The 23,070-nt window shown below is 42.0% G+C and overlaps 1 protein-coding gene across 1 annotated transcript in view; it reads right to left on the bottom strand.

Annotated features, from left to right (window-relative positions):
• Positions 1-23,070, bottom strand: part of SLC38A4 (solute carrier family 38 member 4) — a 142,800-nt gene that overhangs the window by 5,282 nt on the left and 114,448 nt on the right. Inside the window, exons 13-14 of the mRNA XM_088465590.1 lie at positions 15,699-15,823; positions 9,296-9,440 (exon numbers count right to left, since the gene is read on the bottom strand). Of these exons, the coding sequence (XP_088321716.1) occupies positions 9,296-9,440; positions 15,699-15,823 (270 nt within the window). The remainder of the gene's footprint in view (positions 1-9,295; positions 9,441-15,698; positions 15,824-23,070) is intronic.

The following is a 23,070-nucleotide window of genomic DNA, read 5'->3' as shown; positions in this document are numbered from 1 at the left end:
TTATTTTACTGATCTGATTTATGTATTATCTGTGATTTTATTAACAAACCTAAAAATAAATCTACTACTTAACGCATATTATGTTTCAATAATGTATGAATATGTGAGCTTGAATTTCTGTTATAGCGTTGCTATTCAGTTTTGGTCCATCAATACATACTTGTGAATAGACTGTGATATAACACATGCAGACAGAAAAAGACATTGGACTTTTACCACACCATATGTTGGACTGGAGGAACTATAGTATATATATATATATATATATATATATACACACATAATATAGCCTCCTTTGGAGAGCTGACATTGACTTATGGTGAGGGCTTAGGTCAGAATGATAAAGGGGAATCCATGGTATAGTGTAATGTTTATTACTGTGATTCTTTATTGTGTCCTATAACTAGAGATGTGCGCCGAACCCCGTGTTTTGTTTTTGTTTTTTCTTTTGGATCTTTATCTTCTTCGTTTTTTGGATCTGGATTGTTTTTTTGCGGCATTTGCCAAACCGCCCTTGTATGTTTTGGTCTTGGATCTGTATTTTTTTTTTTTTTTAAATTGATAAAAACTGCTAAAATCACATAATTTTTATATTTTTTTGTATTTTTTTGTTCCTACAGTATTATTAACCCCAATAACATTAATTTCCAGTTGTTTCCAGTCAATTTTGACCACCTCGCAGCTCACAATATTGTTTTCATCAAGTTTAGGCCCAAAATTTGCACCAAGCTAGTTGGCTAACTAAGCTAAGCGGCAGCAGTGGGCAGCACAAACATGTGGCAGTTCAACTTGCAACATGGCACATTAGGAAACATATGTTTTCATTAATCAAGAGGCCTGAGGGAGTTGGAGTATGTATGTAGTTGAAGGCAGGGACAGGAAGGGTTGATTGGTAGTAGATTTTATTTAATTTTTGATTCGGAAGCAAATTTATGAGGCAAGAGGGGAGAACATGGGTGAGCAATATGTCACATGTTTTGCCCACAAAATCAACTTGGTGGTTCAGAATATTATTTAAAATTAAAGGGACATGCAGGAGATGCTGTCTGTGGCCATAAACATTTCTGGACAGTTTTGGCATTCAGCAACCGCATGTCAAAGATTGCAGCAGCAGTGACAGTTCAACTTCCTACATGGCACCTCAGGAAACAAATGTTTTAATTATTCAAGAGGCCTGAGGGAGTTGGAGTATATATGTAGTTGAAGGCAGGGAAAGGAGGATTTGATTAGTAGTAAATTTAATTTAATTTCTTGATTCTGAAGCAAATTTATGGGGGAGGAGGGGAGGTATTTACAAAAATATTTAAATCATTCACATCAGTCCTTGCCCCCAGAAAAATCCATGAGCGCTATGCCTGCTGCTGCTGGGAGTGGATTTTCATCCCAGAAGGGGACCAGGAAGACTACTGGTAGTACTATAAAAAACATTTGACTGTTAAACCATCCTTTGCAAGGGGGAGCAAGTATGACAGCAGTCACCCAGTTGCATAGTGGATCACTGATGCCATAACATCTATGTTGTTATTAGATGTGCGTCCAATATCTGCCAATAATGAGGTCCTGTGTCCCTGCTACCAAATCTCATCAAGATTCCACTTCATTAGAAAAGCAATTCCCAACCTGTACAGGGACATTAAAAAAAACTAATTAGTGTCCTCCAAAATGCCATTGCACCCACTGTCCACTTAACCACAGATATGTGGACAAGCTGAACAGAGCAAATGCAAGATTTAAGATTCAAGGTTTAAGTCATATGTTGTTTCTTTCTTCCCAAAGGACACAGATCTGAAGAATTGTAAAGAGCTGTTGGTAAGCAAATTGTCAGCTCAAGAGGCACGTGATGCAGTGATGGCTTTTCCTTCAGTTTCTCCAGCAAGTGCAACTGCCGAGAAAAACTAAACTCTGCCAAAAGACCCACTGGTGATGCAGATGAGTCAACACAACCAAGTTTTTACATCTGGTCGTATCTAAAGGATTTGTCTACAATTAATGAGACTTCTACCATGACTCCATCTGATACGGTCACCATTCAAAGAATCGTTGAGGACTATTTTACATTTCTTAATGATAGCATCCAATTTCAAATAGGCATGTCAGACAGTCTGACTACTGGCAGGAAAAAAAAGGCAATTTGGAGGCCCTTGCACAAACTAGCTTTGCTTTACTTGAGCTGCCCACCCTCCAGTGTGTGCTCACCTTGTCAGCGATCGAAGTAGGAGGCTACTTTCTCAAAGACTGGAAAAGATGATGTCCATCAAAATGAACTACAAATTCTATGCCAATTACATCCAAAAATTACAGAGGCACCTGTAATGGTGGATTCCAGCAGGGACAAATTAATATTGTGTGAAGATGATGTACACACTGATGAGGGTGAGGAAGTGGATGATGATGCGACAACATCTTGCCTCTGTAAAGCCAGTTTTGCATGTAGAGATCATTGCCAGCAATGTCAGCTGTCAATTGGTAGCTTGTTTTGTGGGGGCCCAAACAAACCAATCGTTTCATGATTGATATTGTTGATGAAGGTGTTGTGGTGAAGATAGCAGGTGCTTATATCTAGCTTGGATCTTGCCACTTCGTGTGGTGAAAGGCATATTGCCAATTTTATATCTTTCTGCAGCTAACTTACCCTTTGATGTTTTTTTCTTTACCAGTGTAAAAGATTGGTCCTTGATTTTAGATGCCCTGACTTAAGCCCTGTATGCCCTTGGGCATCGTCTTTAAAAGATGATGTAGATGGACTTGTATCATCATGACTGGTGGCACTGGTAGCAGCTCCAGCACTAGTATGTGGTTCCTGCTCTCCTCTCAACTGATCGTTCTCCATATCAACAAACACAAATGAAGTGGGGTACAGCACACATGTCAATTTGTACCAATTTAAATATTACACTGTGGTATCAATGAACTACAGTGTCACAAGATTTTTTAGGAATAAGAAATGAATAACACACTGCGCTTCCACTTACAGTGTCACAAGATTTTTTTATGAATTGAAAAAATCACACTGCATTACCACTTACAGTGTCACAAGATTTTTTATGAATAAGAAAAGAATAACACACTGTGCTGCCACTTACAGTGATGTCATTAAGTTTTATATATAACGCATTATTTAGCCCTTTGTTGTGGTCTTGTAGTCGGTGTGTAGACTAATAATTTATTCACCATTGAGGAAATAAGTGAAAAGGTGAATATTACACTACGCTACCACTTAGTGTCACAAGATTTTTTATGAGTAAAACACTGCGCTACCAGTTACAGTGTCACAAGATTTTTTATGAATAAGAATGACACACTGTGCTACAACTTATAGTGTCACAATACATGGATGATAAACTGCGGTCTGGCCGGCAGTGTCACCGAACAATAACAGCGCAGCTAAGTTACTAACACACACACAAAAAAAAATCTTTTTTTTTGTGAATTGATAATATAAATTTTATTGCAATTTTATTTTGTTTACACTGGGGAAGAGCACCCCTGAACGAGGCAGCAGCCCCTTGATGAACAACACAGACAGCACCCCGTCTTTATGGACAACAAAGCACCCCTGCCGAGTGCGGACAGACCACCTGCAGAGTCACAAATACATGGACGATAAACTGCGGTCTGGCCGTCAATGTCACTAAACAATAATTAATAGCGCAGCTAAATTGCTAACGCACACACACACACACACACACACACACACACACACACACACACACACAAGCACTTTTATTTTTTTACACTGGGGAAGAGCACCCCTGAATGAGGCAGCAGCCCCATGATGAACAACACAGACAGCAACCCTTTTTTATGAACAACAAAGCACCCCTGCCGAGAGCAGACAGACCACCTGCAGAGCAGAGTCACAAATATGTGGACGATAAACTGCGGTCTGGCCGTCAATGCGACTAAACAATAATTAATAGCGCAGCTAAGTTGCTAACGCACACACACACACACACACACACACACACACACAAAAAAGCACTTTTATTTTTTTTACACTGGGGAAGAGCACCCCTGAACGAGGCAGCAGCCCCTTGATGAACAACAGACAGCACCCCTTTTTTATGAACAACAAAGCACCCCTGCCGAGTGTGGACAGACCACCTGCAGAGCAGAGTAACAAATACGTGGACGATAAACTGCGGTCTGGCCGGCAGTGTCACTAAACAATAAATAATAGCGCAGCTAAGATGCTAACACACACAAACAAAAAACGACTTTTATTTTTTTACACTAGGGAAGAGCACCCCTGACTGACAGAGCACCCTCCCTGGACAACACAGCTCCCCTATATGAACTATAACGATATCGACCATATTGTTATCGTTCAGAACGTTAATTTTTTGTGCCCAATGACCAGCGATTCGCGGGCACATATGGACGATACAGTAGTAGAAGTGCAGTAAGTACATTTAGATTAGAGAAGTGTGCTGACACCAGTGTTTTGGTTTTGGATCTGGATTTATCTTCGTGTTTTGGTTTTACATCTGTTTTGGTTTTGGATCTGTATTTTGAAAAAAATTAAAAACCAGCTAAAATTATGTCATTTTGACCTGTTAAAACGCAATCCAAAACCCGCGGAAAGACCCGAACTGGGACTCGGTTCAACTTGGTACCCAAAGTGATTCCGAACTCAGACTTGGTTCGACTCGGAACCCCTAAATTCGTTGTTTGTCGGTTCTCTGAGAACCGGACCAGCACATCTCTAATGTATGTAGATGTAAATACTACTAAGGCAGGCCTGCTTACATACGGTATATATACCTGTCAGGAGGTGTATCTGATGCAGGTGCTGAACACCTGGCACAACAATATGCATTATAATGGTAATAGGCAACAATAGCTAGCCATGTCTGATTGGATGATTGTGTCTTGACCCTTACCTCTTACATTACTTAATTAATTTGTGTGATTCCTATTAATTGTTATTTCCATGTGCATTGAAGATGGAAAGATTACTTTTTGTTGTTTTGGTATTTAATTCAACTTTATATGGTAAACATAATTTTCACATTTCTTTATTAACACTATTCAGACTAGGGATGAGCGGGTTCGGTTCCCTGAGAACCGAACCCACCCGAACTTCGGGGATCCGGGGCGATCCGAGCCCAAGCTCGGATCTCCCTGTCTGCAGCGGATCCCTCTCCCGAGGCAAAACCTCGAGATCTGCTGTCGGATCTCGAGGTTTTGCCTCGAGTGGCCATTTAAAAAAAAATGCCTTTGCCTTTAATGGGCAAAGTGCTGATTGGCTGACAGAGCCGTCTGTCACGGCTCTCAGCCAATCAGCATTATGGTGCTCATTTGCATGTAGCACGGACTCGTGAGATCCGTGCTACATGCATCTGTGTGATTGACAGTGACACAGAGCACAGATGGGTCAGTGAGACCCGTCTGTGCTGCTGTGTATTTCAATGACACAGATGCACGCACGGACCAGGAGATCCGTGCTACTTGCATCTGTGTCATTGACACAGAGCACTAACGGGTCCGTGAGACCCGTCTGTGCTGCTGTGGTAAATAAAAAAAAAAAAACCTGTGTAAAAAGAGAAAAAAATGGCGTGCCCCCCCCCCAAAAAAAGAGCAACCAGCCCCGGGCATTAGTGACCCAGTGCTGGGTGTGCTTAAGTACAGGGGACAAACGACATAGGGGTCCCCTGTACTTAAACACAACCAGCACTGGGCTAGTCAGAACCAGAGCTGGTTGCCAAAATACGGGGGACAAACGACGTAGGGGTCCCCCGTATTCTGCGCAACCAGCTCTGGGCTCTGATCCGGTCCTGGTTCTGGAAATACAGGGGAAAAAAATGAGTAGGGTTCCCCTGTATGTTCCAGAACCAGCACTGGACTTTTTCTAGCGGGGGGCTGATGCCACAGCCAGGGGAGCCCTTTCACCGGGCCCCCCAGCCGCAGCATCAGCCCTGACCGCTAGTCAGCCCAGGCCGGGGATCCCTGGAGAGCTGGGGACCCCCCCAATAAAGGGGTCACCCTCTCCAGGGCACCCCAGGCCCAGGCTGATAGCCCGGGGCTATCCCCGCCACCCCTGGTGGCGGTGGGTGGCGGGTTGATTGTGTGGTGTGGTGTAAATAAAGAATATCAAACATTGTCTTTACAAGTAGAACTGCAAGTCCCAGCAAGCCTGCCCCGCATGCTGGTACTTGGAGAACCACAAGTACCAGCATGCAGGGCATTAAGGGCCCACTAGTACCTGTAGTTCACCTGTAAAAAAATGTTTAAAAAAAACACAGGACACACACACCGTGACAGTATAAGTTTATTAAACATACATACACACACACACACACACACACACACACATGTACACATACTCACCTATGTAACCCTGTAGCATCGGTCCACTTGTCCGGTAAAGTATCCATAGGGGACCTGTGAAAAAAAACATATTCACCATCTCCTATGCGAGGTTCTGTCCTCTTCGTTCCAAAGTAGGCATCCCCGGACTTGGCAAAAAAAAACAAACGAAAACGCGATCCACGAACTTAGTACCGTTCTATAGAACGGTACTTCCCGAATGAGAGCTTAGCGGCGGGGTATCACCATGGAAACCCCGCTGCTAAGCGTTCATTGGCTGAGAGAGGCCATCTCCCGTCTCTCTCAGCCAATGAACGGCTCCCTCCATTGTAGTCAATGCTGGGAGCCGCAAGGTTATTAAAGTTTACCCTGCGGTTCCCACCATTGACTACAATGGAGGGAGCCGTTCATTGGCTGAGAGACGGGAGATGACCTCTCTCAGCCAATGAACGCTTAGCAGCGGGGTTTCCATGGTGATACCCCGCCGCTAAGCTCTCATTCGGGAAGTACCGTTCTATAGAACGGTACTAAGTTCGTGGATCGCGTTTTCGTTTTTTTTTTTTGCCAAGTCCGGGGATGCCTACTTTGGAACGAAGAGGACAGAACCTCGCATAGGAGATGGTGAGTATGTTTTTTTTCACAGGTCCCCTAGGGATACTTTACCGGACAAGTGGACCGATGCTACAGGTTACATAGGTGAGTATGTGTACATGTGTGTGTGTGTATGTATGTTTAATAAACTTATACTGTCACGGTGTGTGTGTCCTGTGTTTTTTTGAACATTTTTTTTACAGGTGAACTACAGGTACTAGTGGGCCCTTAATGCCCTGCATGCTGGTACTTGTGGTTCTCCAAGTACCAGCATGCGGGGCAGGCTAGCTGGGACTTGCAGTTCTACTTGTAAAGACAATGTTTGATATTCTTTATTTACACCACACCACACAATCAACCCGCCACCCACCGCCACCAGGGGTGGCGGGGATAGCCCCGGGCTATCAGCCTGGGCCTGGGGTGCCCTGGAGAGGGTGACCCCTTTATTGGGGGGGTCCCCAGCTCTCCAGGGATCCCCGGCCTGGGCTGACTAGCGGTCAGGGTTGATGCTGCGGCTGGGGGGCCCGGTGAAAGGGCTCCCCTGGCTGTGGCATCAGCCCCCCGCTAGAAAAAGTCCAGTGCTGGTTCTGGAACATACAGGGGAACCCTACTCATTTTTTGTCCCCTATATTTCCAGAACCAGGACCGGATCAGAGCCCAGAGCTGGTTGCGCAGAATACAGGGGACCCCTACGTCGTTTGTCCCCCGTATTTTGGCAACCAGCGCTGGTTCTGACTAGCCCGGTGCTGGTTGTGCTTAAGTACAGGGGACCCCTACGTCATTTGTCCCCTGTATTTAAGCACACCCAGCACTGGGTTACTAATGCCCGGGGCTGGTTGCTCTTTTTTGGGGGGGTGCACGCCATTTTTTTCTTTTTTTACACAGGTTTTTTTTTTTTTTTTTACCACAGCAGCACAGACGGGTCTCACGGACCTGTCATTGCTCTGTGCCAATCACACAGATGCATGTAGCACGGATCTCCCGGGTTCGTGCTACATGCAAATGGGCACCATAACGCTGATTGGCTTCCTGTCTGCCACTGCAGTGCCACTCCTAGATGGGCCACGTGTTTGTGCCGCCCCCTTGTGTCGCTTAGCATAGTCATCCAGCTTCCTCGGTACAACCTTTTGGCCTAAAAACAATATTGTGAGGTGTGAGGTGTTCAGAATAGAGTGGAAATGAGTGGAAATTAATGTTATTGGGGTTATTAATAGCGTAGGAACAAAAAAAGGCCCATTTATGTGATTTTAGCGTTTTTTTTTTATTTTTTAAGAAAAAATCCAGATCCAAAACACAAAACCCAGAACCCAAAACACGGAAGGGTGGTTTTGGCAAAACCAATCCAGATCCAAAACACGAAGAAAGATCCAGATCCAAAACCAAAACACAAAACACGAAAAGTGTCCGGTGCACACCCCTAATTCAGACACTATTCTCTTTTGTGTATGTAACACTTCATTACATTAGTTAAAGAGTAGTGCTACTTTAGCACTAACCGCACTTTATGCTACCACCACACTTTCTCTTTGTTACAGTATTGCTGGCCATAAACCAACACACTTGTTACTGCAGATGGAAATCTGGTGTATATGTTAATGATGTACAACTGGATCAGTATCGGACTGGGGCGTGAAGGGCCCACCAGTGGAATGCAGTGATTGGGGCCCATACTTAGGGGTGTGACCAGCCTGCAAATTGGGTCTGGGCCCCTTAAAATATATAGATATGGTAAATATTGCTAGTGAATGCATAATAATGTACCAGACTAATAACAGCAATACATTGTAGAAAATACACCAAAGTCCTGTGCGATATAATAAACAGTCTGGAACCTGATCCCTAGAGGAGGGGGTGGGCCCTCAGGCAGTGGGGCCCATCTGGGGTTACCCCTGTACCCCTGTGGGCCAGTCCAACCCTGAACTGGATGTATCTTGAGATATTTCCAACCAAGCATATGCATATAAATGCGCTTTATTGTATTTTATTAAAATATTTTATGATTAATAATGTCTATAAATGTTCCTTTAGAATGATATCATTAATTCCGACATTCATTTTAACTTCAAGTTTGACTTCATCTGGGGAAGAATGGACTTTAAACCATCTTTTATTATTATTTCGATTTTTTTGTTTTGTAAATAGTCAATAAAAGGAAAGTATGCGTCAATATAAGGTGACGTGAATGGTAAACTGTACACTTATTTCCAAGATTTATAAATCAACCCCTAGCTGTATAGATTATGAATCCGCTACTTGTGGACTAAATATTCTCACAGAATATAAAATAATTAAACATGACAATGGCATATGTTTTTACCTTTACATAAACTGTCCCCCAAATAATGTAGCCAGAACAATGCACACAATTATACAGAATATAATTCCAATAACATACCTATGAATCCAAAGATATCCTTAATAGTAGGCACAAATATAACTAGAGTATTATTTAGGGCCAGGAGAATGAATGCTATGAGGAAATGCCTTAGCAAATTGAATGGCCTTCCGGGAAATAACAATGCACTGATTGAAGAACGGATCTGGAAAAAACAAAAAGATGTGTAATGGCACTGTTGTAATAATATGTAAGTTATGCAAGTAAAAAAACTCTATACAGTATTATATATATATATATATATATATATATATCTATCCACATTGCCTTAGTACTTTGGGAATTCCGCCTATTGGATCACTATGCTTAAAATATTGTATGCTAAATTATATGTAACATTTTTTTCAGCATTCAGATGTTTTTCAGAACTATCTCCACGCGGTGCGGATGTTGGACGCAGAGTAGCTGAGTTTGCGTGATGCAGCCGGAGCCTGAGTGATAGTAATGCGAGTTTCCGTGGGGCTAATGTGAGGATCCGAGTGGCTTCAAGTGCGAAGCTGCTCCGCCCACTGTTTTACCCTCCACAGTTGTAACCGTCATCATTAGTATCGGCACTTGTACCAATCCCATGCCGAGTGGAAGAGCTGGACCAGATTAAGGTGTGTGGGGGCCCCAGAGCAACTAACTTGTGGGGGCCCCTACCAATAAAGTAGCCAATAAAATATGCTGACAATGTTATTAAATGTATAACGTTAATAAAAAAAAAAAAAACGGGCAGCGGTGGGGACATCAGCTAATATTTCATAATAACCTCAGAAACAAAATGTAACGCTGACTTTTTATTACTGTATATTTGTGCACAATTGTTTTAAAATGTATAAAAAGGAGGAAATAAACCACACTTCTAAATAGAGACTGTTTTTCCTTGGTATTATTTAAGACCGTCATACTAACCAAAGAAATCTCTGCCAAAGAAAGTTATATTATAATACGAATAATCTCAAAGACAGTAAAAACATGCCAAATGTGACTCTAACTCACACCAATAACAGAACGGATTATTATATGGAAGATGTGATCATGTGACTGTATAATAAAATGACAGCTAAGCATGTGCAGTGTCACTGAGAGAGCTTTGGGTATGGGGAAAGCCGGCTGAGGTAACTTATCCATGTAAATAAATATGTACAAAGCATTAACTACGAGGCTCAGCAGTATATTTTACAAGCATGCTAAACATTCCGCTCCACATTTACACAACTACAGCTGGGCTGGAAATGGAATGGATGCAGTGCACCAGACAAAATATAAAGCTCAGGTCAGCTGAAGGAAAGTAGGTGAAAGTTCACAAGTGGTTAGTAGTAGATTAGATTACTCTAACAAACTGCTCTGGGTGTGGGAGCTGCTACACTGGAGTAACTCGTTTAGTGGTGTTTGACCTATATTAATATGGATAGTTGCCATAAACTTTTCTAGAAGAAATGTTACCATGTTTTATATATTGTTTATAATTAAATATATTAGCATTGATTTCATTAGGGAAAAAAAGACTTTTGTTCTAACGATCACTTTATTTAATGGCTGCTTTCTATGCTGAGCATTTAGGGGCCGGTGCCCAGTAAGTACTGCGCCAGATTTTGTCTCTTAAGCATCCCTGCCCCTGGAGAGGTGAGATTGGGGCATCCTAACGTTGGGCGACTACAGCAATTGCACATATATGCAGACCAGGGAAAGGCGCATTTCCACCTGAGAGAGTCATATTGTTAGCGGGTGGTCAAGGGCAGGTGCAAACAGAGGTTAATGAGGATAATGGTTGCCAGCAGTAGGGAACCACCTGTGATTGGCTGTTTGCTGATTAATGATTTCTTTGTTGGAGGGCGTAAATCATGCCTTTGTGTTCCTGTTTAAATAAAGCTTTATTTCTCTGCGTACGCCCCCGTTAATTGATTCATGATAGCAAATAACAAAATTGTTTAAAATATGTGCGCTAGACAAACATAAGCGTGTGTGATGAGTGTGTGGTTTAAACCAAGTGCATAGGCTGCTGTTGTCGACTGTCACTCATCTCAAGATAATGACCATTTGTATACTGTATGGTCACAATTATGGCTTTCTTAGTAAACGCAATTTGCACCTGCGATTTGGAGCGCAATTGTGGCCAACTTTGTATCAGTCGCTTAGGCACTGACCTTTCAATAACAATATCTACAGAGTTTAGTAACAGTAAGACAAATATATGGTGCAAAATACTGAAGATATAGCAAAATACATTATTTTAAAACGGCTATATTTTTTATTTAAAAAAACTATTAATTTACATATAAAATATGTGTATTGATAATAGCTTAATATAATTATACTTATTTCTAATAAACAATCAAATCTAGTACTTGACAAACAATACCCTTTTTTATTTACAAAGTATAAAATAGTAGAAGGTACAGCACTTTTGATGGCACACCATCATTTGCTTAGTACACGTAGATTTCAGGCAGAGCCTACTACAGGTTTACAGAGCAAGCATGTTGTGTCTGCTTCAGTGTAAGTAGGGTGGCGTGAGAACATTCCATGCAAAGTCTGGGGTGGGTAGGGACACCAATGGGGGGAATTCAATTGTTTTTGGGCACCCTAGCTCATTGGGAGCTATTCAATTGTTTGTGCCACAGGTGCCCATTACTTATTGCAGATTTCAGCTCGTAGCCTTCTGAGGTGTGCGCAAAAATCCAACCAAAGTAAGGCGCCTCAACCTGGCTTTTAGACGGGATTAGCTGCTTTATGTGGCTAATCCCTTGCATTTTGGGCACAACATCCGCAATAAGTGATATGCGCCCTTGGCACTCACGTCATGTTAGACGGGAGCTGCGAGCGCGAGAATTGAATTCCCCCCAATGTAATATTGAAGTGAGTTGTTATTTCCACAAAAGGACTTGTTTTGTGCACCAGTTTAGAGAAACAAAATAAAGATTAATGTAATGGTAGTGTAGCGGGAGTTGTAAAGTGGGAGGAGTTTGGACTTTCGTGTAATGCTTACTCTTTTGCACGGTGCACCCTTCTGCCTCTCTCTCTGCACTCCTGGATGCAGTTCTAGTTTGCAGAGGTCCTCTAAAGAGTACAGATAAGGAGTGGTCCTTGTGGTGACAAAGGTGAACTATCTCTATAACTCAAAGCATTTTAAATTTGTGCTTCATAAATTACATATTCTGTATATGCATATGTGAAATTAATCAATAATATTTAAATATGCTAATTAAATGTATTTATCTTGAAAAACACAACTATAGAATTAATTATATATTACTATAAGATGGTCATTGCTGGTCATAATTAGTCACTATCAAGTGCTAATGCCACAAAGGTAACAGGAATGCAAGAGTACAAGCTAATATTTAGCTAAAATAACATGATCATAAATTGCTATCACAAATGCTAGTTCCGCCACCTACAGTATAAACTGAGTTATTAACAAGAGATGACAATGAGTGGCCACCTGTTTTCTGTTTGTCTCAGAAAAGCTTTCTGTATCATTGTCTTGTACATTTCATCTTAGGTTACACTACAATTCGTCACTAGGAAATTAACAGACAGCTTTATACAAATCTTTAAAGGAGATGTCTACCAGAATGGAGACAGCTGTAAAATCAGTACTCCCAGCACTGAATAGCCCACACCTGTCCATGAAATAGCTTTTGAGTTTATAGTCCCATTACTTATGGCCCCTTAAAAAGTAGGAGGCACATATGGAAACCGTTGTAATTCCTACACCGTTCACCTGATTTGGATGTAATTACCCTCAAATTAAATCTGAAAGTCTGCAGTTAAAGCACATCTTGTTTGTTTCATTTCAAAGCCATTGTGGTGGTGAATAGAGGCCAAAATATGAAAATTCTGTCAATGTCCCAATATTTATGCACCTGACGGTATATATATATATATATATATATATATATATATATGTCAGTACCTAATATTTCCAACTAATGTTATTTATTTCAAATGTAGCCATGATTTTGTTTCCTGAAGAATCTTAAAAACTTGTTTTTTTCCATTCTTAGGTATTTCAGTACTGCAGTGTCAGACGTTAGCACAGAGATTCTCAATGCAAGCCCCAGGCAACAAACACAGGCCTGATAGTACATGCATAAAACCGTCAAAATAAGTTGCATTATTCTTTGGAGCGATATAGTTTATATGTTACATTGTATTCCTTAATGGTTCTATTTAATTTGTGAGAATGAGATAAATAATTATTAATTATTAATTCACAGATAAGGCTGTCACCTAATAATGTGGATGTGATAAATATTTCTGTGAATATGCCTAGAGGTAGTATTACATTCTTTAGCATCACTGTCAAACTTTTGCTGACAATATTTATACAGAGTGACAGTGAAACGTTCTCTTGTAGCCACAATATGTTTATGAAATTGAGGCTAATAGCTCCCTAGATGGCTTCCAAAATAAAATGTTTTTCTTTTCATACTGGAGGTACCCAAAGTCCATGCATTCACAGCAACCTATGGTTAGTCTATACAATAATAGCACATTATCATTGCTGGGAGGCAGGCAGTGGATGCGGCCCGGCCACACATTGTTTTATAGCACCATTAGAGTGGGTACGAGGAATGCTCTGCCTGTCTGCTGGCCACCAGACACATCCATGCATGCAGCTCCCGTGAGCTCCAGCCCGCCTCTGGCTGTGGGTGCATGAGTCAATGAGGGTCTGTCTGACTCTCATTGGCTGCCAAAACAAACACACTGCCGCCGGGTAGTACGAGTGTACTACCCGGCAGCAATGTGTTTGTTACTGTGTAGTGCTGGTGCGCCCTGTTTGACCCCCCCTAGTTACGGCACTGGTGCAGCGGCTATGCTAAAATATGCAAAAGTATAAGTTAATTAATAGATGCAGCATCAGATCAACTGCATGAACATTGGACATTTGAGTAACCCTCAGGTTAGTTAGCATGTCCTGCAAAATCACACCGCCGGTGCCAGTGATGTTGCCTCCAAGGACGCAGCCACTGGCTTCAGCACTCCCAGAAAACATGGCCAACACGCCCTCATTTTCTGGTACGCTCCCTGTCCCCGCTCCATTTACACCTCCAAACTCCAGCAGCAAGTTAACTGATATGCTGCAGCTTTAGATCTGCACATGTCCAGTGTAGCTCCTGTGTTCATCTCAAGCCCACATGTAATTTCCATACAGATCTGCTAATAAATATCAGTGCAACTATATTGTGCCAAAAGGATGACAATTTAATTGCTTCATATGTGTGTCTATAAATATGTGGTATTTCCAGTTGTATAATGTATAATGGGCCTGATTCAGAGACAGTCGCAATACCATTGCAAATGGATGATTTTTTCAACCGCTCATGCGTATTAGTGTGTACCTTAATGACTGTCAGGCAGGGACTGTTTCTGGGTGGCAACGAGGGAAGGGAGGGGTATGGTGACATAAACGATGACTATTATAAGTAACCACAGAGTTACTAAGAAGTTCACTGATCGACCAATGTCTTTCTACGCAAAGATTTGAGGCGTCTCAATACAAGTCCTGGCAGCTACGACATTTGCTTATTTTCGCAGACTCGCTGCCTAGGGAATCTCAACTGTAACTGCATTTGCAACTGTCTCTGAATCAGGCCCAATGTCTGAAAACCAAAGTAGTCCGAAAAGCTTGCAATTTAAATCTATGCAGTTAGCTAATAAAGGGTACCACCAGCACTACACTTTTTCTATGCTGTGAACTTTAATGCAGAACTCAGGAAATAAGACATTGCAGCACTGTGTTTCTGTTAAAACACTTCTAACATTTTACGACAACCAGATTATATTTATAGCACATGTAAGGCTATACTGCCATAACAAGCTCACAGCTGCCTTAAATCTTCACAGTAGAGGCTTCAGCAAAAGCTAAAGCTAGGAATATTACTGAACTTCCTTCAGGCTTAAAACAAGCAAAGCAAAATGACTAACTAAACAGCAGAGGGCGCTACAGTTAATCAGGGATATCTGGAAAGCTGAAGCTTTCTGCAAATGTACAAAGTATGGAACTTTACATTTTACACAATGTATTACATTAATATATAAAAGGGGCACAGACAAACGGCTCAATTCAATTAGGGGCAATGTGATGTTGTAATCGCATTGGAACATTGGCAACAGCACTCTTCCTGGCCTCAGAATCGCCCCACTTTTTCCCCTAAATACTGTAGCTCATTTTAGTTTGCAACCCCATAGAGTGCATATTATAATGCGCAATGCCGGGGCTACCGTTTGTATAGCTAAGGTCCACACTGCAACGCCGGCATTGCAATTAATTGAATTGACCCCATAGGCTTTTCGTTTGTGTGGCTTTGCAGTGTACCTAATACACAAATGAGCCTATTATGCATACAGTATTTTTATATCCCCCCACTATCACACAGCTAACTGTATAGACAACACAAGTGTATGTACTTACTGGAAATAAAACAATTGGAACTGTCAAGGTTACTGCCACAAGTACTGCCAAACGGACACAGAGAAGGAGGGTGTCAAATTTGTACACTTTTGTATATGTGTGAAGTAATTCATCTTGCACGTCACCTGCAAGCATGGTAAATATAAACATTACTTGGATGAAACACAGTGCACAGTTTATTTTATCAAATACAAAAGGAAGCAAAAAACAGTTGCAGAACCAAACTATTTATATAAACAGTAGGTAAAACACTCATATTGAAATAAACATTCAAAAGACATTTAATAGAAAGTAAATGTCTAAGATATAAAATATGTGTTGTTATTGCTGTGATTAGTGATGGAATCAGTTAATTAGTGTAATGGGGCCTGGAAGTGTTATCTGTACTGTACTGTATACAGCTCAATCACCCTCTGTATGCTGCTGACTCGCTAAACAGATACCAGCAAATGGACGTTTAAGTAAAGCAATTTCATTTAAAAGTATATACTATTTTGATTGTGATGTTGGATCTTTATAGCTTTGTAGGAGAGATTTATGGAGCTACTGAGGGACATATTTAGCAAAACATATTTGAATGATTTCCCCCAAGAACAACCGTTTTTGGGGGCTACCTGCAAATATTAAGCATCCCCTAAATGTATGTATAATCCCCCACAGCTTTCTATGGAGGCTGGTAAAATGTCATATTTGCCAAGCCCTGGAATGCAAAGCTTGGCCCCGGTAGTTAACGTCATTGTAGCCCTAGGACAAATTTTCGGGGAGCGGACTCTGAAAGATCCCTTCCCAGCAATGTCCTACTGGAGCCGGTGTCCCTGGATGTGTTTTTTGTTACATGCTGGTGATCCTTAATTTTTTATTGCGGCGAAAACACATCGATAAGGAATACTAATTGTTGGGACCAATTCCAGATAATTAATAAATATATCACTGAGAGACCCAGAATGAAGCCTGTGTGTAGCCAGGCAAGGTGTACTCTAAATAAAGGGATGTATGATTATGTGTCTCTCCAGGCCCATAGCAGGCCGATACGGCCGTGCCCCGAACGTGACATCATGACATCACGCCAATATAATCTCATAACTAGAGATGTGCGGGTTTGGTTTTACTCGGATATGTTCGGTTCTCAAAAATGGCATCTTATTGGCTATCGGCTATCACATGTTTTGGATAGTCAATAAAGTAAATCCGAACTAATCCGAACTTGTGATAATTTAGCCTGCAGGGTGTTGTTCCAGGCACCCTGTAAGTCAAACTGAGGTGTTATGGGGCAGTGATGGTGCTGCCCCTAGTCGCTGTGCCTTGGGTTGTGGCACCGCTCACCCACCCCTAGTTATGGCCTTGTGTTTGTCCAGCATTGTGTGCCTATTATCACTTTAATCTGTGGTTTTAAATGATTGGGTCCTAAAACATAGGTCACCATGCAAATTACAAAGTTATTATGTTTGATTAGGTAATACGATAATCACTTGTCATACAGTAATCGTTCCCAAATCATTGTTTTTCTTATCAACAATATACTTAATTTATAGACATAAATAAAGTTATCCATTTGCATGACATCACTGATAAAAATATGCAAAGCTGAGATAAAATTTAGATCATGCCTGACAAAGGTTACAAATGATGTACAGTATGTGAAAAATCCTGATAGATAGATAGATAGATAGATAGATAGATAGATGTATAGAGGCAGGGCCGGCTCCAGCAGGAGCAGCACCCTGTGCTGCGAGGAACCCGGTAGCCCCAAACCTTTGCCGTGCGTGGCTGAAAAGGGTGTGCAGCCTAATTACCATAGACCAAGCCCCCTTAATGATGCTATTTGGGGGCGTGCCCATATGACACGCCTCCCATTTAACGTCAGGCTGGGGGCAAGCCCAGCACTACAGCAGTAGCTGGGCTGCCCCCAGCTCTCTACCTGCACTGAATGGATGCCGCACGCACTGGTCGACAGGGCCGTAACTAAGGTAGTGCGGCCTGTGCCATGGCACAGGGCACCGCAGGGCAGAGGGCGCAGTTTGGGCCTGTCAATTTTCTGTTTATTATCATTCCCACTTGAGGCTGTGACCCTTTTTTGGGTGCATTATGTCCCTATTTGAAAAATGGGGGGCGCCAATGCTCTTTCTGGCACAGGGCACCAAAAAGTCTAGTTACGGTTCTGCTGGTCGAACATGCCTTGAGCCGCCCCTGGATAGACGGTGAGATGTAGTTGGGTTTGAGATCATTTGCTTACTATAAAACATGCACGTTTGTACTGTACATGCTCACTAAAAAGGTATATGCCTACATCTACAGGCAGATCTAACACCTCACACCTCCTTACGCTTACAGGGGAGGGGGGCGGACAGAAGGCCAATCTGACATAGGGCAAATACTGTATTGTAAATGTGTTTTCATGTAATATTAAACAGATGGAGATTTATACACGCCTGTCTGTAGCACATACTTGCCAACTCCTGAATTGGTGCATTTGTGGGCTACATGCAAACGCAATCAGTGATATCCCTGAATGCAAAAACAATAAATGAACGCATTTGCTCCCCTTGCATTGCAATATGATTTTTTTCCAGGAGCAAATTGCTCCTTTTTTTGTTTTTCTCTCCTAACTCTGATTCAGGCCTCATAGGGATCAATCCAATTAGGTGAGAAGGGTGCGATGTGCCGTTGCAGCGGCGTTTAAATGACGGCACCGGCACCGCATTTCGCACACATCCCTACCTGACCCGAGCCTAGATTCGCATAAATTTGCTTGGAGCCCTATGGGGCTGCGAGCAATATTAGGCGAATCCGGGCTGCCGTAAAGTGCAGTCACTGCTGCGATGACTCGCACACGCGAAATCATCACACCTAATAGGATTGACCCCACAGTGTCTAATTGCTGTGTTCACAAATATTCATAAAACAATTAAATGCAATATGCTATTATTAATATAACCCATAATAAACAAATAATTAAATATATGGCGCCATAGCGCCTAACTGTGAATGTTCTCGTTGGTCTGATGGGGTGTGGACAGCAGGATCTCTGCATGACCCCAACACAGTTTGGTGCTGAAGCCATTAAAACAAAATCAATTTCTGATGTTATTTGGTGTAGCAGTGAGAAATGAAGTATTGCAATGTAAACATTAGCGTTTTGGCCATTATATAAAAGCCCTTTAACCTGCACAGAGATTGACCCCTGGCATACTGTCAACTCCAGCAAGGCACTCCTTTAAAATCAACGTTATGTGCATTTAAGTGGAAAGAGCATGGCTTGAGCAGCAATGTGGGAAGTATCTGAGCCCAGTAAGAGAGACGTGTCTCACTCTCACTCTGCACTCGTACTTACAGTAAGTGTAGGGATCACAATTTCAGAATTACACTTTACTGCAATTATTATTAACAAATTGGATGCATGAATCTCATATAGAGATGCTTTCACCATTATATTTCCTTGACAGTTTGACCGGAGTCTAATATCATTACTTTGTGTTTTTAATCCAGTATGGAGCTTAAACCCAGCACAGTGTCTGACGTTTTGCTTGGCTTCATTCAACTTGTCACATCATGTCACTGCCCCAATTACATACAGCCCTACCTCACTTAGGGGCCTAGTTATCATATATTTGCGTTAAGTCATTCAGAAATGTCTGATTGTGCATGATTAAGGTAAAGATTAGTATTGGGATAATTTAACAGGAATGGGATTGAAATACCGGCGGCTGTTTAACCGCTGGTTCAAATCCTGACCGTGGAAGCCCAACAGGAGGAGATCCCGACGAAGGAAGGTAAGTATCTTAACCCTCCCCTCTCCCCCCCCCCCCAACCCTAGCCCTCCCTTGGTGTTGTCTAACCCTAAAACTACCGAGGTGGTTCCTAACCCTAAGTCCCCTGGTTGTGCTTATACCTAACCCCCCCTTCCCGCACCCTAAACCTAACCCTCCCGAGGGGGGTGCCTAATCCTAACCTCCCCCTGGTGGTGCCTTCTTACAAGGGCTTTATGTATCAAGCAGTGAAAAGTTTGTTTCCTTAAGCAAGGAATCCATGTGCGGTGAACATGAAATGTATGTGAAACCTGTGTTTATATCAATGTACTATTACAACATTTAATTATAACACATTATATATTGAGATGAAAGGCTGAGTTACCTAGAATGATTATGAGCTATTTCAATTAATAATTGTCCTATAATGAAACTCATTGCTACACATCATAGTAACATATTTTGCTTAAGGCAATATATAGCCATAAATATCATATGTGATATACAGATAGCAAAGCTATGTACTTGCCTGATTTCTTGCTCCATGAGCTTCAAAAATGTATTGACTTCAAGGTAAATATTTTTAGTGTTTATTTTCTGTTTGTTCTATATTTCTGTTCTACAGTCAGGTATTCTTATTGGAATTTATAAATATAAGATATTATAGAGCTTCACTGTAAGGTATGTCCATATATATTTTAAAATGAAAACCAATATTAGATCCTATTTGTACTTTTGATCTAAAAACATACCAAAATAAATGAGATGATGCCAGTATATGTAAAATAAATATGTCCAGTATAATACCTGGACACTCTTCTATTTATAGCTCTGTATGTCAATAATTCTGTATGTGAACAAGGCCAAGTTCTCGACAATGAGATTGGGGCATAAACAGCAGTCTAAAGCCAGCCATACACGGTGCGATATGCACCGTGCAACGCGTCAGGGGATCCGACGTCCGACATATCAAGCGGTTCCCACACACGGTGCGATTGGGTGGCCGACCGCCCGATATATGGCGGCTCCCCCTTCCAACACCCGCACAGCGCTGCATGGGATCGCACATCGCATCGCCTGATCGACTGAACCTGCAGTAAGATCTGGGGGTGCTATGTACGACCCCACAGGTGCGCGCACTGGCCGATATCATGTCCATACACAGTACAATATAGCAGCCAAATCGTACCAATCCGTCGGATCGGCTGCTTTATCGCACTGTGAATGCTTAAAGTTGTTCATACTGAAAAATTTTGCCTACAGTAACCTAAGTAATAAAATTATTTGGCGATCAATCCATTAAAACACAAGGGATAGTCAGAGAGAACTTTACAGGCCTTTCATTAATAATTTTCTATCTGTGATGCAGCTTCTGAAATAATAATAAACTAAAAAAATCACGGTGAAGTGATACATTTCATTTTATGCCAAGCCCCAATTTATAGGTTTGATTGTCCTATGAATTAATTTTATTCAAGGTCCTGGCATGTTACAGTTCATTTACAAAAGTGCAAAAACCCAAAGCAAATGCTGTTTGTGAAACCACATGCCTTCTTTTGAGCAAATGCACTATTGTAAGCACATGGCTGCTTTAGCCTGATTCAGCAATGGACACAATGGTGATATTTAAGCAGACTGAGCGATGGCTTGCCATTGCGCATGCGTGTAAGCTGCACTGTGTACACGCAGCGATTGAACTGCGATCACGCTCACACAGATGATTCACTTGCAAAGTAAGTGGCAGGTAGTCAGCGTTTGGCGGAGGTAAAGGGGGGTGGTTTGAAGAACAGAAGTGGGTCGGACCGTTTAAAGTAAACAATGTTTTCTGGGCGTCCATAAATTAGCCACTGCATTTTTGCTTCCAGCAGCAAAGCCCTCTGTGTGTCTGGAGACCGTCTGTGTCTGAGACAGGTTAGACTTAAGGGGGGCATCCACTAGATGATTTTATACCTGTTCAACCTCTAAACGTTTTTCCTTGAATTTTCCATTGAAATTAGATCTTCCACTCTGAACGATTTGCAAACGATTTGCAAATGATCTAACGATAAACGATGTCGTTTCAATCGGTGATTGACAGCTCTCAGCTATAGTGGGTTTGGGAGGTTTGGGAGTGTCAGGGAGTGGTTCATCGTTTGATCGTTCAGCATGAACGATGTGTAAACGATGTGTAAACAATTTGTAAGCGATCCCCAAACGATATGAAAGCGATCAAGTGAAATTGACCTGCATGTTCAGTCGATGGAGGAGATGATCAAACGAGCAGCGGGAGCGCGCATCGTTCATCATTAGAAACAATTACTGCACAATTTGCAAATGATTTTTAAACGATTTTGAAACGATTGAACGATAACGATATCGTTATCGTTCAATCGCCTGCTAAAATCGTCTAGTGGATGCCCCCCATTACTCAGAAGGCTGATGGACGCCTAATCTATGTTCGATGTTTCCTGTATTGTGCGTGAGTGGCGGATATGAGATGATTTCAGTGGGCGTCTCTAAGACTATGAGGCCAGTGAATCATTAGTATATTTTTGCAACTGAGTTCAGTGACAGATCACAGTTGCGATGGCGTTTGCGTGCAGATCTGAATCAGGCCCTTTGTGCTGCCTGATGCACAAAGATGGGTGGATAAGTGTCATTCCTTGCTGCAGTAAGCGGGAATGAGGAACATCTGTATTAGTACTTTTACATCCACATGCAAAAACAGGATTCTACAGATTATTTAAACGAAAATTTAAAAAAGAAGTGAAAAATATGTATAAGCAACACAAACACACAAATGTTGTTCTTATCTCCTAACAGTCATTGGGCCTGATTCAGACCCACTCGCGAGCGGCTGTCCGCTCGCAAGTGGGTCGATGTTATGGACTGAGCATGCGCACGACGGAGGGAGCTCGTTGTGTCCGATCAAAGGGGGCGTGCTGTCAATGTTGATTGACAGCACGCCCCCTTTGGTGGGCGTGCCGGGGGCGTGCCTCCCTGACGGGGGAGTTCCCACGGGAACGCCTCCCGTCAGAAGCCGGCCCACTGACATCACTAGTGATGTCAGTGGGAGTGATTTTGGCTCTGATAGAGCCAAAATCACTCCGGAGCTTGCGGTTGAGAAACTCAACCGCAGGCTCCGGCTCGCAAATTCGATGGTCGCGATGGTCTCGACCATCGCGACCATCACAATGCACGCTCGTATAGCCTGTGGGTGGTGACCCACAGCTATACGAGTGTCCAGGAGGACGCTTCATGAAAATGGAGCCCGGCCCTCATTCAGAGCGTGCGCTCTGCTCAGAGCGTACGGCTCTGAATGAGGGCCTTTATCCGATAAGGTAAACTGAGCAGTATTTTAGTAGAAAATTAGTTTTAGCCTGACAAATAGGCAAACGTTTGCATTTTTATTTGCTGATTTAAATTAGCCTTATTGCAACATGTTCCTTTATCCAAATTATTATAGGTTATCATTTGGGTTTGTACTAAAATTGCTTACACTAAATGTAGGTCTTTATTGCTGAAATCATCAGTAACTCTGAGGATAGTAGATTTTGTTTATTTAATTGGCAACGTATTTTCCTTCTCTCTTTTTTATTATTGTTGATTTTATTTAATACAATTACATTTGCATGAATGGAGACCTC

Source organism: Taudactylus pleione, unplaced genomic scaffold (assembly GCF_031769625.1).
Source record: "Taudactylus pleione unplaced genomic scaffold, aTauple2 ptg002018l, whole genome shotgun sequence".
NCBI classification, from domain to species: Eukaryota; Metazoa; Chordata; class Amphibia; order Anura; family Myobatrachidae; genus Taudactylus; species Taudactylus pleione.
This window is presented reverse-complemented; position numbering and strand designations above follow the sequence as displayed.